The 15,737-nt window shown below is 41.7% G+C and overlaps 1 protein-coding gene across 4 annotated transcripts in view; it reads left to right on the forward strand.

The window, feature by feature from the left end:
• Nucleotides 1-10,137: 10,137 nt before the first annotated feature.
• The window catches only part of LOC110508635 (solute carrier family 22 member 23), a 55,777-nt gene continuing 50,177 nt past the window's right edge, over nucleotides 10,138-15,737 (forward strand). The window contains exon 1 of one of the 4 annotated variants that reach the window (XM_036966130.2): nucleotides 10,138-11,167. In XM_036966130.2, the coding sequence (XP_036822025.2) occupies nucleotides 10,721-11,167 (447 nt within the window). In that variant the 5' untranslated portion in view covers nucleotides 10,138-10,720. Of the gene's footprint in view, nucleotides 11,168-11,799; nucleotides 11,997-15,737 lie in introns of those variants that run through there. The other 3 variants (XR_016492852.1, XM_090225517.1, XM_090225516.1) reach the window with 3 other exon arrangements.

Below are 15,737 nucleotides of genomic sequence, written 5' to 3' on the forward strand. Positions count from 1 at the left end.
GTCTGCCACCGTGAGGATGGTCAGCTGTCCGTCCTGTCTCCATGTAGTGCTGTCTTAGGCGTCTCTAGGTACGGATATTGCAATTTGTTTCCCTGGACACATCTGCAGTCCTCATGCCTCCTTGCAGCATGCCTGAGCCACGTTCACACAGATGAGCAGGGACCCTTGGCATGTTTCTTTTGGTGTTTATCAGAGTCAGTAGAAAGGCCTCTTTAGTGTCCTAAGTTTTCATAACTGTGACCTTAATCTCCTACCGTCTGTAAGCTGTTAGTGTCACAGATGCATGTTCATAAATTGTTTATTGTTTATGGTTCATTGAACAAGCATAGGAAACAGTGTTTAAGAAGATCTGTGAAGTTATTTGGATTTTTACCAATTATCTTTGAAAGACAGGATCCTGAAAAAAAGTGTATTATTTTGCTGAGTTTAGTTATATTGACTCTGTCCGTCCTAGCTTGCTCATACATGTCTTAATTGAAATTAAGGATTGCCTCTTATCCGCTAGTCGTGCCCTTATGCTATAGTTCCTACATCTCAATTGTCAGTAGAAACCACATTTGTTTAAACAAGTCAGCCATAACAGCTATGTTTTTTTAAAGGTAGTAAATGACGCTGAATTAACTGTTTTGCTCCCAGACAAGGCTCCGCTGATTGCAGCAGGCCTACAATGGTATTTTTTTGGCACTGCTGTTGGGACAGATTTATATAAGCCCTTATAGTTTGTGGGCATCGTTTGCCACCGTTATAATGTGTTCTTTAGTGTTGTGTTGTGTTGTGCAGTGCCTTGCTGGCACGCATCTACAAAAATTGGGGGGAGTTTGCCCCACAAAGATTTACATGCTGAAATCACCACTGTGTATACTGTACATTACATCTGGAATGTCTATGATACTGTATTCTTTTTTCCAATAAATTACCCATGTACCCAATAAATCAAAGGTAACGGAACTAAATGACTATCGCCCCGTAGCACTCACTTATGTCATCATGAAGTGTTTTGAGAGGCTAGTTAAGGATCATATCCCCTCTACCTTAAAACTCTTAGGGCTAGGGGGCAGTGTTCGGGAGTTCGGATGAATGACGTACCCAAAGTAAACTGCCTGTTAGTGGTAGCGTTGGATAAAAACACTCTGAAGTTTCTAAAATTGTTAAAATAATGTCTGTGAGTATAACAGAACTGATATGGCAGGCGAATAAATGGTTGAACCCCGCCCTGTGCAACTGGGTCCTGGACTTCCTGACGGGCTGCCCCCAGGTGGTGAAGGTAGGAAACAACACCTCCAATTCGCTGATCCTCAATACAGGGGCCCCAGAAGAGTGCGTGCTCAGCCCCCTCCTGTACTCCCTGTTCACTCATGACTGCGTGGCCAAGCAGGCCTCCAACTCAATCATCAAATTTGCAGACGACACAACAGTAGTAGGCCTGACTACCAACAATGATGAGACAGCCTACAGAAAAGAGGTGAGGGCCCTGGGAGTGTGGTGCGAGGAAAATAACCTCTCATTCAATGTAGACAAAACAAAGGAGCTGATCGTGGACTTCAGGAAACAGCAGAGGGAGCATGCATCTATCCACATCAACGAGACCACAATGGAGCATGTGGAAAGCTTCAAGTTCCTTGGCGTACACATCACTGACGATCTGAAATGGTCCACCCACACAGACAGTGTGGTTAAGAATGTGCAACAGCGCCTCTTCAACCTCAGGAGACTGAAGAAATTTGGCTTGGCACCTAAAACCCTCACAAACCGTTACAGATTACTTTTACAAACTTGCACAATTGAGAGCATCCTGTCGAGCTGTATCACCACCTGGTACGGCAACTGCACCACCCCCAACCGCAGGGCTCTCCAGAGGGTGGTGCGGTCTTCCCAACGCATCACCGGGGGCAAACTATCATCCAGAAGGCAAGGTCAGTACAGGTGCATCAAAGCTGGATGAGAGACTGAAAAACAGCTTCTATCTCAAGGACATCAGACTGTTAAATAGCCATCACTAGGCAGCCCCATATACATAGACTTGAAATCACTGGTCCTCTTAATAATGTAACACTAGTCATTTTAATAATGTTTACATATTTTTGCTTTACTCACCTCATATGTGCACTGTATATACTGTATTATATTCTACTGGATTTTAGTCTATGCCTCTCCGACATTAATTTCCTAATATGTATATATTCCTTATTTCCATTATTTTACTTTTAGGTTGTGCGTATTGTCAGATATTACTGCATTGTTGGAGCTAGAAACACAAAGCATTTCTCTACACCTGCAATAACATATGCTAACCATGTGCATGTGACAGATGAAATTGGATTTGATTTAATAACCTTATACCATTATAGCTTGGGGATTGGATTGGTTAGTAGATCTCTCTTCTGCCTTACACACCAATATCACCAACGCTCTAGCAAGATACACATCTGATTTATCTTTGTGTGTGTGTGTGCACATGCATGTGTGAGAGATGAGTTAAACCAATTCAACACGTGTACATTGCTCTCACATGAACTCTGTATTCCAGAGTAGACACATGGCAATAAAGCCTTCTGAGTAATAATAAATGTGTTCATCTGCACCTCTCAGTTGGACTTTGAATTCAGTGATGCGCCTGGACACATCAAAGTGATACTCTGTATGTAAATCTCATACAGTGCCTTGCAAAAGTATCACCCCCTCTGCGTTTTACTACTTTATTGCATTACAACATGTAATTTAAATGGATTTTTATTTGAATTTCATGTCATGGACATAAGTGAAGTGAAAAGAAAAAATAAAAAATGTCTAAAAAATAAAAAACAGAAATGTGGTGATTGCATATGTATAAACCCCCTTTGCTATGAAGCCCCTAAATGGTGCAACCAATTACCTTCAGAAGTCACATAATGTGTGCAATCTAAGTGTCACATGATCTGTCACGTGATCTCAGTGTACATATACACCTGTTCTGAAAGGCCCCAGAGTCTGCAACACCACTAAGCAAGGAGCTGTTACATTTGTCATAACGAGGAGACCAAGGCACAGCGTGATTGGAATACATTCTTCTTTTATTTAAAAAATAACAATTAAACAAACTAACGTGACACTATAAAAAACTAGTGCTGACATACAACTACACATAGACAATAACCCACAAAACCAAAATGGAAAATGGCAACCTAAATAGGATCCCCAATCAGAGACAACGATAAACAGCTGTCTCTGATTGGCAACCAATTCAGGCCACCATAGACCTACATATACCTAGACATACCAAATCCCCATAGATATACAAAAAACCCTAGACATGACAAAAACACACATACCACCCTCGTCACACCCTGACCTAACCAAAATAATAAAGAAAACAAAGATAACTAAGGTCAGGGCGTGACAAGGGCACCACCAAGCAAGCGGCTCTATGAAGACCAAACAAGTCAGGGACAAAGTTGTGGAGAAGTACAGATCAGGGTTGGGTTATATAAAAATATCAGAAACTTTGAACATCCCACAGAGCACCATTAAATCCATTATGAAGAAATTGAAAGAATATGGCACCACAACAAACCTGCTAAGAGAGGGCCGCCCACCAAAACTCACGGACCAGGCAAGGAGGGCATTAATCAGAGAGGCAACAAAGAGATCAAAGAGTACCCTGAAGGAGCTGTAAAGTTCCACAGCGGAGATTGGAGTATGTGTCCATTGGACCACCTTAAGCCGTACACTCCACAGAGCTAGGCTTTACGGAAGAGTGGCCAGAAAAAGCCATTGCTTAAAGAAAAAAATAAGCAAACATATTTGGTGTTTGCCAAAAGGCATGTCGGAGGCTCTCCAAACATATGGAAGAAGGCACTCTGGTCAAATGAGACTAAAATGTAGCTTTTTGGCCATCAAGGGAAACGCTATGTCTGGCGCAAACCCAACACCTCTCATCACCCCAAGAATACCATCCCCACAGTGAAGCAGGATGGTGGCAGCATCATGCTGTGGTGTATGATTTTTTTTAATGGACAGGGATGGGAAACTGGTCAGAATTGAAGGAATGAGGCACTAAATACAGGAAAATTCTTGAGAGAAACCTGTCTTTCAGAGATTTGAGACTGGGACGGAGGTTCACTTTCCAGCAGGACAATTACCCTAAGCATTCTGCTAAAGCAACACTTGAGTGGTTTAAGGGGAAAGATTTAAATGTCTTGGAATGGCCTAGTCAAAGCCCAGACCTCAATTCAATTGAGAATATGTGATATGACTTAAATATTGCTGTACACCAGCAGAACCCATTCAACTTGAAGGAGCTGGAGCAGTTTTTCCTGGAAGAATGGGCAAAAATCCCAGTAGCTAGAGGTGCCAAGCTTATAGAGACATACCCCAAGAGACTTGCAGCTGTAATTGCTGCAAAAGGTGCCTCTGCAAAGTATTGACTTTGAGGGGGTAAATAGTTTTGCACGCTCAAGTTTTTTGGGGGTCTTATTTCTTGTTTGTTTCACGACAAAAAATATTTTACATGTTCAAAGTGGTAGGCATGTTGTATAAATCAAATGATACAACCCCCCCCCCCCCCCCCCACAAAAAAAATCCATTTTAATTCCAGGTTGTAAGGCAACAAAATAGGAAAAATGCCAAGGGGGGTGAATACTTTCGCCAAGCCACTGTACAGTCTGCATTCTCTTGGAGTCTTGCCTGGCACAGCTACAGTAGCAGGGTGTGGCACTGCTAGTATAACTCAGCAGACAGCTAGGATGAGAAATCCAGTTTAACAATGTCACATAAACACCTCAACTCACACTCTATGACCTAAAGGCAGACAGGGAAGAATTAAATAATTACTCATTCATTTGAAAGGTGATTTTCTTGCAGCTTCTTCTGTGGGAAAACTATGAGTCTGGTATGTCTGTTTATCCTCTAGCAACTGACAGTTTTGGATCATTTTAAACAATTTGATTGATATGGAGCAATGATGGTGTGCTCACAAAGCTTTGATCATTAGATACAGTGAGACAGAAAAGGGGGAAATGTGTGTGTGTGTGTGTGTGTGTGTGTGTGTGGGCGGGGGGTTATCTATTCGTGTGGGGACCTAAAATCCCCAAAGTCCACACAAGGATAATGAAACAAGGAAAATTCTCCCTCGTGGGGACATTTCCCACATTCCCATGAGAGGTTTAGGGTTACAATTAGGGTTACAATTAGGGTAAGGGGTTAGTGGTTAGGTTTAGGGTTAGGGTTAGGGCTTGGGTTAAGGTTAAGATTAAGGTTATGGTAAGGGTTTGGGTTAGGGCTAGGTTTAGGGTTAGTGGTTAGGGAAAATAGGATTTTGAATGGAAATGTATTTTAGGTCCCCATGAGGATATAAGATCCTTAACATATGTGTGTATGTGTGTGTGTGTGCGCGAGTCTGTGTGCGAGCAAGAGAGAGAGTGTTCTACACAGCAAAGTTACAATAGACAGCACTGTTTAAGCCTGAGGCAAACCACCAGTGCTTTCCAGCCAAGCATTAATCACCAGCCTAGTGAGTGTTGACAGTTTCCGACGCACACACCTACACACATCTACGCACACGCGCGCACACACACACACACAAACACACGCAGGTCAACCGATGCACATACGGTTTGGCTTCCCGCCACACCTGAGATTGTTGCCATGGTGACAAAGAAGCAGGTTTGAACAATAACAAACAGTATGGTGAGACAGGTCTTGTTTGAGTGGTAAGGCGAAAGCAACCGACTGTGGACGAAAGTCGAGGAGTGAATTCGGGGGTTGTGCATCTGCGACAGCCGAAAGTCAGACATTGTTGTGGATTTCCAACAGCAAGGCTTAGATCATCATGGCAGTGTCAACATAGATTGTATTCTTTATTAAAGTCTTTCTAAGTGTTTCTATACCCCCATATCACATACTCACAAACTGAAAACATAACGTGTGACAACATGTATTGGTTAGACTGGTCTCAAATACCACTTTTAATTTGTTAAAGCTATCCCTTGTAGCTTTAGAATCGCCCAAACTTTGGTTCCTGTTTCAGTCACGTATTTGGCCACATTCACGTGGGTCAAACAAAATAAACTCTAATGATTAGTTGACAAATAGTGCCTCGCATGATGCAGTTGGTGAGAAGCAACTGCAGCGACTTGAAGGCGACTTCATCAAAAACTGCATGACCTTTGATCAGGTCATGCAGTCGACATGTCAGGCAAGTCGTACAATTTGTATAACCATAATGCAACACGCTTTGAAAGGCGGTTCACAAAAGTGACCCATTCGAACGTGCCCACAGATAGTGTTGTGGTGTGAGGGCAGGTCAGGTTTTATTGGCAGACACTCAACAAAGTGGGCAAAAACTGGTTGAATCACTATTGTTTCCATGATGATGTTGAATGAACGTAAAAAACGAATTGGATTTGCAAAGAGTCATCTACGTAAGGGAATTTTGTATTTTTTGACAACTCAACCAAATGTAAATCAAAACTAGACTTTGAACTGACGTTTGTACCCAGTGGGTTGTAACAGGCTACATTGACAGGACCAGGTTTTGTGGGAAAGGTTTGTGAGCATATTAGTGATATTGCACAATTATAAAAAGTTTATCTGAAACATTACTGTTAACTCTGTTCAACTAGGACGGGAATAATTGTATTTTTGTAAATCAAATCAAATATTATGTGTCACATGCTTCGTAAACAACAGGTGTAGACCAACAATGCAGAGAGAAAGATAAATGTATTTTTATATAAATAGAAATAGTGACACAAGGAATAAATACACAGTAAATAACGAATAACAATAACGAGAAAATGTAACATGTATACAGGGACTACCAGTATCGAGTCGATGTGCAGGGGTACGAGGTAATTGAGGTAGCTATGTACATACAGGTAGGGGTAAAGTTACTAGGCAACAGGATAGATAATACACAGTAGCAGCAGCGTTTCTGTGGTGTGTAAGTGTAAGTGTGTTGGGGTGTCAGTGTAAGTATGTCTGAGTGAGTGGGTGTGTGTGCATAGAGTCAGTGCAGAAGAGTTAGTGCAAATAATTGTTTGTGTGTGTTGGGATGTGCATGTGTGTGTGTGTGTTGGGGTGTTAGTGTAAGTATGTCCAGTGTGTGTATGCATAGAGTCAGTTCAAACGAGTCCAATAAAGGGTCAATGCAGGTAGTCCAGGTAGCCATTTGCTTCGATATTTAGCAGTCTTATGGCTTGGGGGTAGAAGCTGTTCATGGTCCTGTTGGTTCGAGACTTGGTGCAGACACAATAAAGGTAGCCTAGCGGTTAGATCGTTGGGCCAGTAACCGAAAGGGTGCTGGTTCAAATACACAAGTTAATTAGTCAAAAGGTGAAAAATCTGTTGATGTGCCCTTGAGCAAGGCAATTTGCTCTAGGGGTGCTGTACTACTATGGTTGACCCTGTAAAACAATGCATATGACCATAAAAAACTTTCGTATTTTTTTACACAATATCTTTTCATAACAACTATGCCCTAAGCCACATTGAGCGTAAGAATAGTACCTTGAACAGTCAAATGGTACATGACAGTTACATTTGTAGATATATGTCTTTGATCTTTGCTAAGAGCTGTATAATTCCCACATCAAGGTTGTCAAGAGTTGTTATTCAGGTTTAGCAGTGCAGGTCAGCAGTGTGTCAGTTAAGACAATGGTAACAAGCTGGAACTGCTCCATGGTCTGTTAAGACTACAGTAGGTCTGTATTCTACAGTAGCGGAGAGGAGCTCGGAAACAGTCAGAGAGTTGCATCTTTGGTTGGGGCTGACTGTTACCAAATGGAGCCTATGCTAGTGGTGCTTATTGAAATGTCAAACAAGGAAATAAGTGACTGAGTTATGTGTCATTTGACTATTTTCCATTTACTATCTACATAAAAAATAAATACCTTGTAATTTCTGTACTGTAAAATAAAGTGGTACCAAAATAATAATTGATTAACAAAACCTCTACCTACAATCCAAGGCCTATGTCAAGGCCTACGTCCTTTAGAATGACTGTTCACACTTTTTTGTGAAAACTAAAAATGGCAATGCTGTAGTGACACACTGTAACCAGCAGAGAGTGCCATTGCCACTAAATAGAAAGAAAAGAGAAAGGGGTGAAAGGGGTGAAACGTTAAATAAAATATATGCCAGTCAAAATTTTGGACACACCTGCACATTCAAAGGTTTTTCTTTATTTTTACTATTTTCTACATTGTAGAATAATAGTGAAGACATCAAAACTATGAAATAACACATAGAATCATGTAGTAACCAAAAAAGGGTTAAACAAATTAAAATAGATTTGATATTCTTCAAAGTAGCCACCTGTTGCCTTGATGACAGCTTTACACACTCTTGGCTGGTTTTCCTTCACTCTGCAGTCCAACTCATCCCAAATACCTTGTTTTTTCCCACCCCTTTTTTGTGGTATACAATTGGTAGTAGTTAAAGTCTCGTCTCATCGCTGCAACTACGGACTCGGGAGAGGCGAAGGTCGAGAGCCATGCATCCTCCGAAACTCAACCCAACCAAGCCGGAAGCCAGCCACACCAATGTGTTGGAGGAAACACCGTACACCTGGCGACCTGGTCAGCGTGCACTGCGCCCGGCCCGACACAGGAGTAGCTAGTGCGCGATGAGACAAGGATATCTCTGCAGGACAAACCCTCCCCAACCCGGACGATTCTGGGCCAATTGTGTGCCGCCCCATGGGCCTCCCGGTCACGGCCGGCTACCAGAATCTCTGGTGGCACAGCTAGCACTGCGATGCAGTGTCTTAGACACCCGGGAGGCCATCCGGGAGGCCATCCCAAACTATCTCAATTGGGTGGAGGTTGGATGATTTTGGAGGCCAGGTCATCTGGTGCAGCACTCCATCACTCTCCTGCTTGGTTATATAGTCCTTACACAGCCTGAAGGTGTGTTGGGTTATTGGCCTGTTGAAAAACAAATGATAGTCCCACTAAGCCCAAACCAGATGGGATGGCGTATCGCTGCAGAATGCTGTTGTAGCCAAGCTGGTTAAGCGTGCCATGAATTCCATGCTTCACTGTGTGAACCACACATGCGGAGATCATCCACTCATCTACTCTGCGTCTCACAAAGACACAGTGGTTGGAACCAAAAATCTCAAATTTGGACTCATCAGACCAAAGGACAGATTTCCACTGGTCTAATGTCCATTGCTTGTGTTTCTTGGCCCAAGCAAGTCTCTTGTACTTATTGGTGTCCTTTAATAGTGGTTCCTTTGTAGCAATTCGACCATGAAGGCCTGGATTTCCGGATTGACTGACCTTCATGTCTTAAAGTAATAATGTACTGTTTTCTGTGCTTATTTGTGCTGTTCTTACCTTGTCTTTTGGAAAGAAATTGCACAAATTAATTTTTAACAAGGCACACCTGTTAATTGAAATGCATTACTCATGAAGCTGGTTGAGAAAATGCCAAGTGTGCAAAGCTGTTATTTCATAATTTTGATGTCTTCGCTATTATTCTGCAATGTAGAAAATAGTAAAAATAAAGAAAAACCCTGGATTGAGTAGGTGTGCCCAAACTTTTGACTGGTACTGTACTTCATATTGATTTTGTTGTGTTGAATTCAATTAAGGAATTTCCTCATAGTTTACATTATTTTATTTGACCACACAAGACAGTGTAGCTGAGAGTTACAGTTAATCGTTACTGAAATAATAATGTGATAAGATCATAAAATAATGTGGTTGACTGACTGTATTGCACAGGTGATATTAATCACTCTCTGTATATCTGTGGTAATAATAAAATACGTGTGTGTGTGCGTGTGTGTGTGAGAGAGAGTAGGTCTACACCCCTACATTTTTCTTCTCAACTCTCAATTGCATTCTCTCTTCTCCTTTCCCTCCACTATGACAGTCCTATTGTCACAGAACTATAAAGGGCAGGCGTATGGCCTACTAAACGTCTCCTACACACATTACAATGGAGACGTTCAACAAAAAGCGACGTTCTTCGCAAACGACCCACCACTAGTATATTATTATGCACCTTGTAGGTGTATGCGACGGAGAGGGGTGGAGGGTTGCTCAAAGTCCTGCCTATCTTATTCTGCAAACATAATCCGTGGTACTCCACCGCTGTGTAAATGATTAAAAAAACAAACTTTCGATATAGCGGATGACTTGACAGGAAAGAGGGAATAGGCTTGTGTTTACAAGAAGTCAGAGCTCAATGAGTGTTTTGTACTCTGTACTTACATCTGCAACCTTGTACATGTGACTATTTAACTCTAAACGCTATAGGCTACTCTAAAGAACTGTATTTGGGCAGGTGTGTTACCTGTACGTGCAACCGTGTAAGGGACAAGGTTGTATTCCCTTCCTTGGTTTACTACTTCTTCCGGCACAGCTCACACAGATAGGTTGATCAAATTCTATGCAAATGAGATGTATCCAGCAGATGGGAAACATTGGTGATTAAAAACTTCACTCGCCGCATGTTGTCGCGCTTGTCTGTTCTAATATAGGACATTTGCCAGCCTGCATTTAAACCTGCTTGCTGTCAGCCAAATAAGCTCTTGTCCTTCAGTGATAATAGTGCGGGGAGTCCACCTAAACAGGATCACAGGGAGTGAGCAGCTTCCTGGTCATAAAGAAGTGCGTCCTGCTTCAATTTCAGTGATTGCCTACGCACCGCAGTCACCACCAGAGCGGGGTTATTGACGCAGTGTGGAGTCTCCCGGCAGCATTGCCAACTCGGCTGCACTACAGACGCATCCATGAGCGAAACCGCGATGGCCGTGGTACAGCTCGATACCGAGGACCATCAATCGGAGAACGGCTTCGTGTCCCCCGAAACCGAGTCGCCGGGATTGCTCACACGCATTGACAGTTGTGTCTTGCCTTTTCTTGGGGGATTTGGGAAGTACCAGAGACAGCTAATCGTGCTGACATGGATTCCGGCGTTATTTATTGGATTCAGCCAGTACTCTGATGAATTCCTTCTTGCCCAACCGAACAACACATGTGTTCCGCCTATGGCAAACACAACTAATTTGACCAGAAGTCCTTTATTTCATGGGGCAAATAATAGTTTTCCGCGAACAGCGGCGTACGTTTATACCAATGGCACCCACAATGATACGGCTAGGCATCTGCAACATTGTATGTGCAAAGAGTGGACGTTTGAGCTGCATACCGGACTCATTCAGAATGTGGTTACCAAGGTAAGTTTCGTGGCCTGACATTGAGCAATTAGGACTGCATTTCCATAGTTTATATTATGTCATATACATTCCTCCCTCTTTTCAGACGAGGTGCATTAGGTCAATTGATTTATAATAGGCTATTAGCATATTGTGGCGGGTTACCCACAGCCATGAGTAAAGGCTGTTACCAGAAGGCTTTGTCGTTTTCACATAGGTTAATAGTCGTACAATAAAACAATTCCATGTATTGTGGTCTCATAATATAATGTTTTGATTACAGACCAGCACCTGGTTTAACCGTCACACCTTCATATGAGTCAAAACATATGGCTGGTTCATGCATTGCAGCCTCCAATATCCTACTGGCGCAACAAGCCCAGGAATGGATAATACAATGAGCTGCTGCACTGAGTACATTAATAACCTGTTCGTGGGGCTAAGAATAATAATGGTCAATAACTGGCAGTATGTTGGCAGTACTGTGATCTTAATTTTAACATGCCAACAGTATTCTTAAACGAGGGATGGCATGACATTACTCTTCCGAGCAGCTGACGAGGTGTGAGCTAGAGTGGAGAGATCTCTGACCACGGCGGAATGTGGCTGTGGTCATAAAGACCCAGACCAAAGTGATACTCGAGTTTTGATTTAGAGCAAAGGGCATGTACTGTCATGCTCATTAGTGCTCCTCCGCGCGCGCCTCCCGAGAATAATGACTTCCCTGTTTTGCTATTGTCACCTGCCATATATTTAACTTAACACGCCAACACTAGTCTGCCTTTCTTTCTTTCTGAATTTATATCTGGAAAGTATACACGACTACTGTATCAAGGACTGTAGTCTTCAGGTAATGGGATTTTTTTTCCCCGTTTCCATTTTATTTTTAGTTGTTGATAGTTCAGATTAGGGCTGGGAGATATGGCCCAAATATTACCTCATGGTATTTTAAAAAACATTGAACGGTATGACGGTATTTTTCGTTTTTGAATAATGCAAGGTCTACATTTGCTTTGAGTCGTTAGTGATCCTAGGGTGGCAACAAATACATTCTAAGTGATTTCAATTAGTCTTTCTCCAGTCTGATTTGTTTTATACTGTTCAATTCAACTTCAACAAAACAAATGTCAGCACTTTTATAATTTCTGAAGTTCCTGCACCAAATTGTCATACTTGAGTAAAGATAAGCTATAGAAAATGACTCACGTAAAAGTGAGTCACCCAGTAAAATACTACTTGAGTACGAGTCTAAAATGTATTTTGTTTAAAATATACTTAAATATCAAAAGTAAATGTCATTTATACAATGTACTTAAGTATCAAAAGTGAAACTATAAATCATTTCAAATAACTTATATTTAGCAAACCAGATGTCATCATTTTATTATTATTTTTTATTTTACATGCGGATAGCCAGGGGCACATTACACCACTCAGACATAATTTACAAACAAAGCATTTGTGTTTAGTGAGTCCTCCAGATCAGAGGCAGTAGATGTCAAGAGAACATCCCTGGTCAAGTGTGTGAATTTAGCCATTTTTCCTGTGCTGCCTAAGCATTCCAAATTGAATGAGTACTTTTAGGTACCAGGGAAAAAGTATGGAGTAAAAAGTACAATATTTTCTTTGGGAATGTAGTAAAGTATAAGTTGTAAAAATAAAAAATAAAATGACTTAAGTAAAAATACTTTCAAGTACTAAAGTGCTTTACACCACTGCACGATATGGGCAAATAATCTCACACTTATTTTTAACCAAATGTTGCAATTGCGATTTGACTTGCGAATTAGAATTATTCTAATTCTATAGTTAGAATATAATAGTGGGCACTTTTGAATACAGTTTTAGATGACAACTAATTGAAATGCCAGGGAGGAGTTATTTTGACAGGGTAGGAACTAAAGTGTTGAAAAGTGTTTCCTAGGGGACTCTGTAAGCTTTAGCTGCATTGCATGTTTTCTCTTAGCTTCATGTAGCTAACGTTTTCTTGCTTTGCATATTCCTCTTTGATTTAGAAGATACTTTTGCACAAACAGCATGCTGATTTAGGTCTACACTATCGCTGGTATTATCAGGCTGTATTAGCTAGCTACGTTTGCTCTTACTCATTACATGTATTAGCTAGCTAGCTATTAGCATATCACAAGATTTAGGGCAACTTGCTAAGAAAAGACAAACTAGCTGTTTGCTGATGTAAGAAACAAACTAATACTGTCATTATAGAATGCTAGTGGATTTATATTAAGAAGCAAAGTGAAAACAACATTGTTATCAACATTGTTGCATGTGCTGCATTGACCATGCAGACTGAACGAACGCAAGTCTCGTGGTTGAGGAACATCAAATGCGCTCCTTGAATGACAGGGGGCGTGGCTAGGTCTGTGTGGAAAGTGGTGCTGAGAGAGATGACTCAAGTAGCGAAATAAGCTATAAAAAATGACATTAAACATGGCGTGTCACATTTAACAAACCAAACATTCAAATACCGGTGGAGAAGTTAAAGTAAAAACCCAAACCGGGCCCTGCATCAATAACAGTATGTCAGAAAATATGGTATACTGCTTAGTTCAGTTGCTGTTGTAGTTCAATTCCTCTTCCTCTGGTGTTTATCGATCCACACAGGCCTAGATCTAGGCCTCCAGCACCGAAACTCTCATCCATGCCTCCGGAACTTCCTGTTTAGCCTATTGCAACACTCTCCTCACTGGTATCCCCACCAAACGACTTCAACTGAAATCTGCTGCCAGAATCCTCACCCGCATCAGGCCAACCGAACACATCACACCAATCCTAATCAATCTACACTGGCTCCCTGTGCAATCCCGTATTAACTTTAAGACACTCCTCACCCACAAAGCTGTCCACAACCTGGCACCCACCTCCTCCCAGTCTATGCCTCCCACTACCTCTGCTCCTCCTCTGCTGGTCTCCTTGCCACCCCCTTTTCCAACATGGGTGCTCGGCCTTTCAGCTGCAAGGCACCCAGGTCCTGGGAATGCACTCCCCCACACACACAACATGCAGAGAGACAGTCATCTCATTCAACATCCTCCTAAGAACACACATCTTCAAGGATGTCGATAACATTAAGCCTATAGCAGGTAGGCAACCCTGCTCATGAAGTGCCGTAGACTGCGTGAATTTGTTCCAACTAGTCACCACACCTGACCAACTGAGCTAAGGGTTGCCTACCCCTGGCCTATAGTTTAGGATTGATTCTGCCCCCCCCCCCCCCCCCTTCTGTGTCTTCTCTGTATACCTATGTGTACCCACACCATTACCCTAAACCCGGTCTGTAACTTAATCCCAACCCAACCCCCTAAACCCTTACCCTCTAGTCTAAACTGTTTTGTCTGGTCCATTAATTTAAAATTGCACTTTGATGCACTTGATTTGATGATCTTATGTACCAATTGCACTTGATTTGATGTAGCCCTACCTTTTAATATAATATGTTATTGAGTGCCCTGGAAGGTGTCCACCAAAGAAAATGTATTTATTTATTATTATATACTAGGCTTAGATATACTTAAAAAATAAAAAATAAATAGTGACACAAAACAGGATTTTGCACTTTCAAAATAGACCTCACAAGGCCTACTATTTCACAAAAGGGTGTATTTCTGTGAGAAGATATTGAGAAATCATTTGGCATTCTTCTCATGGACCCCTAGCGGTATAAAAGTACATCCATAGCAGAGATGCCATTTCTGGAGGGCTGCACATCAGCAACAAAACTACGACTGGAGGCCAATGTTGTACACCCCCAAATTGTTTGCTGGGCTTTGTCGTTACACTTTGTCCCAGTGAGTCCTTTCTAATGTGTAGTAAGTTCTACATAGATAAACTAAACATCCTCTGGACTGAGTTAATGATTTATATTTTTATCAAAAAGGTTGAAAACTGAACTTTAAGGTCACGTATTACTACATTCTAAATGCTATATCCTGTGTCCCTGTCATTTGTTTTATGTGAGTCAAAGGTGTGTGTTTACACCTGTCGAAAGCAAACTTTTTTTTTTTAAAGTAGCCTAGTATCTCCATCTCCGTGGGGCAGGGAAGGAAGGGGCAGTAGAGTTTGTTAGGTTTCTGTTGAAGGTACACATTCGTAATCAAACACTGTACTTCAAATACACCAGTTTACCCACAGATGCGTCATCCAGTCCAGTGTTTCTCAACTCAAGTCCATAAGTACACATTTTTGTTGTTGCCCCAGGGACAAACAGTCCTAATTCAACTCATTACATGCTTAATGATTAGTTCACATGTTGAATCAGGTGTGCTTGTTGATGCTTACAATTTTTTTTTTACTCTTGGTGCTTGAGGACTTGAGTTGGGCAACACTGTAGTCTGGTCTATATTGACCTAGACCTGACATTTTGCCACTCAAAGGCGTAAGAGGACCAGCTTGATAAAGAGGCTGGTTTTGAAGCCTCAGTACTATACGGTCACTGTTGACCGTATTACCGGCGGCCACGAGTCACAAAGGCAGTCAAATTCCACATGACTGTTTAGTCACGGTAATAAGACTTCCCCAAGCTCTGTTGCTGCTGCTGGTAATTAGTAGCCTACAAAACTTGCCTTGTACTTGG

This window comes from Oncorhynchus mykiss, chromosome 28 (assembly GCF_057628025.1).
Source record: "Oncorhynchus mykiss isolate SJ-2025 chromosome 28, ASM5762802v1, whole genome shotgun sequence".
In the NCBI taxonomy this organism is placed as follows: Eukaryota; Metazoa; Chordata; class Actinopteri; order Salmoniformes; family Salmonidae; genus Oncorhynchus; species Oncorhynchus mykiss.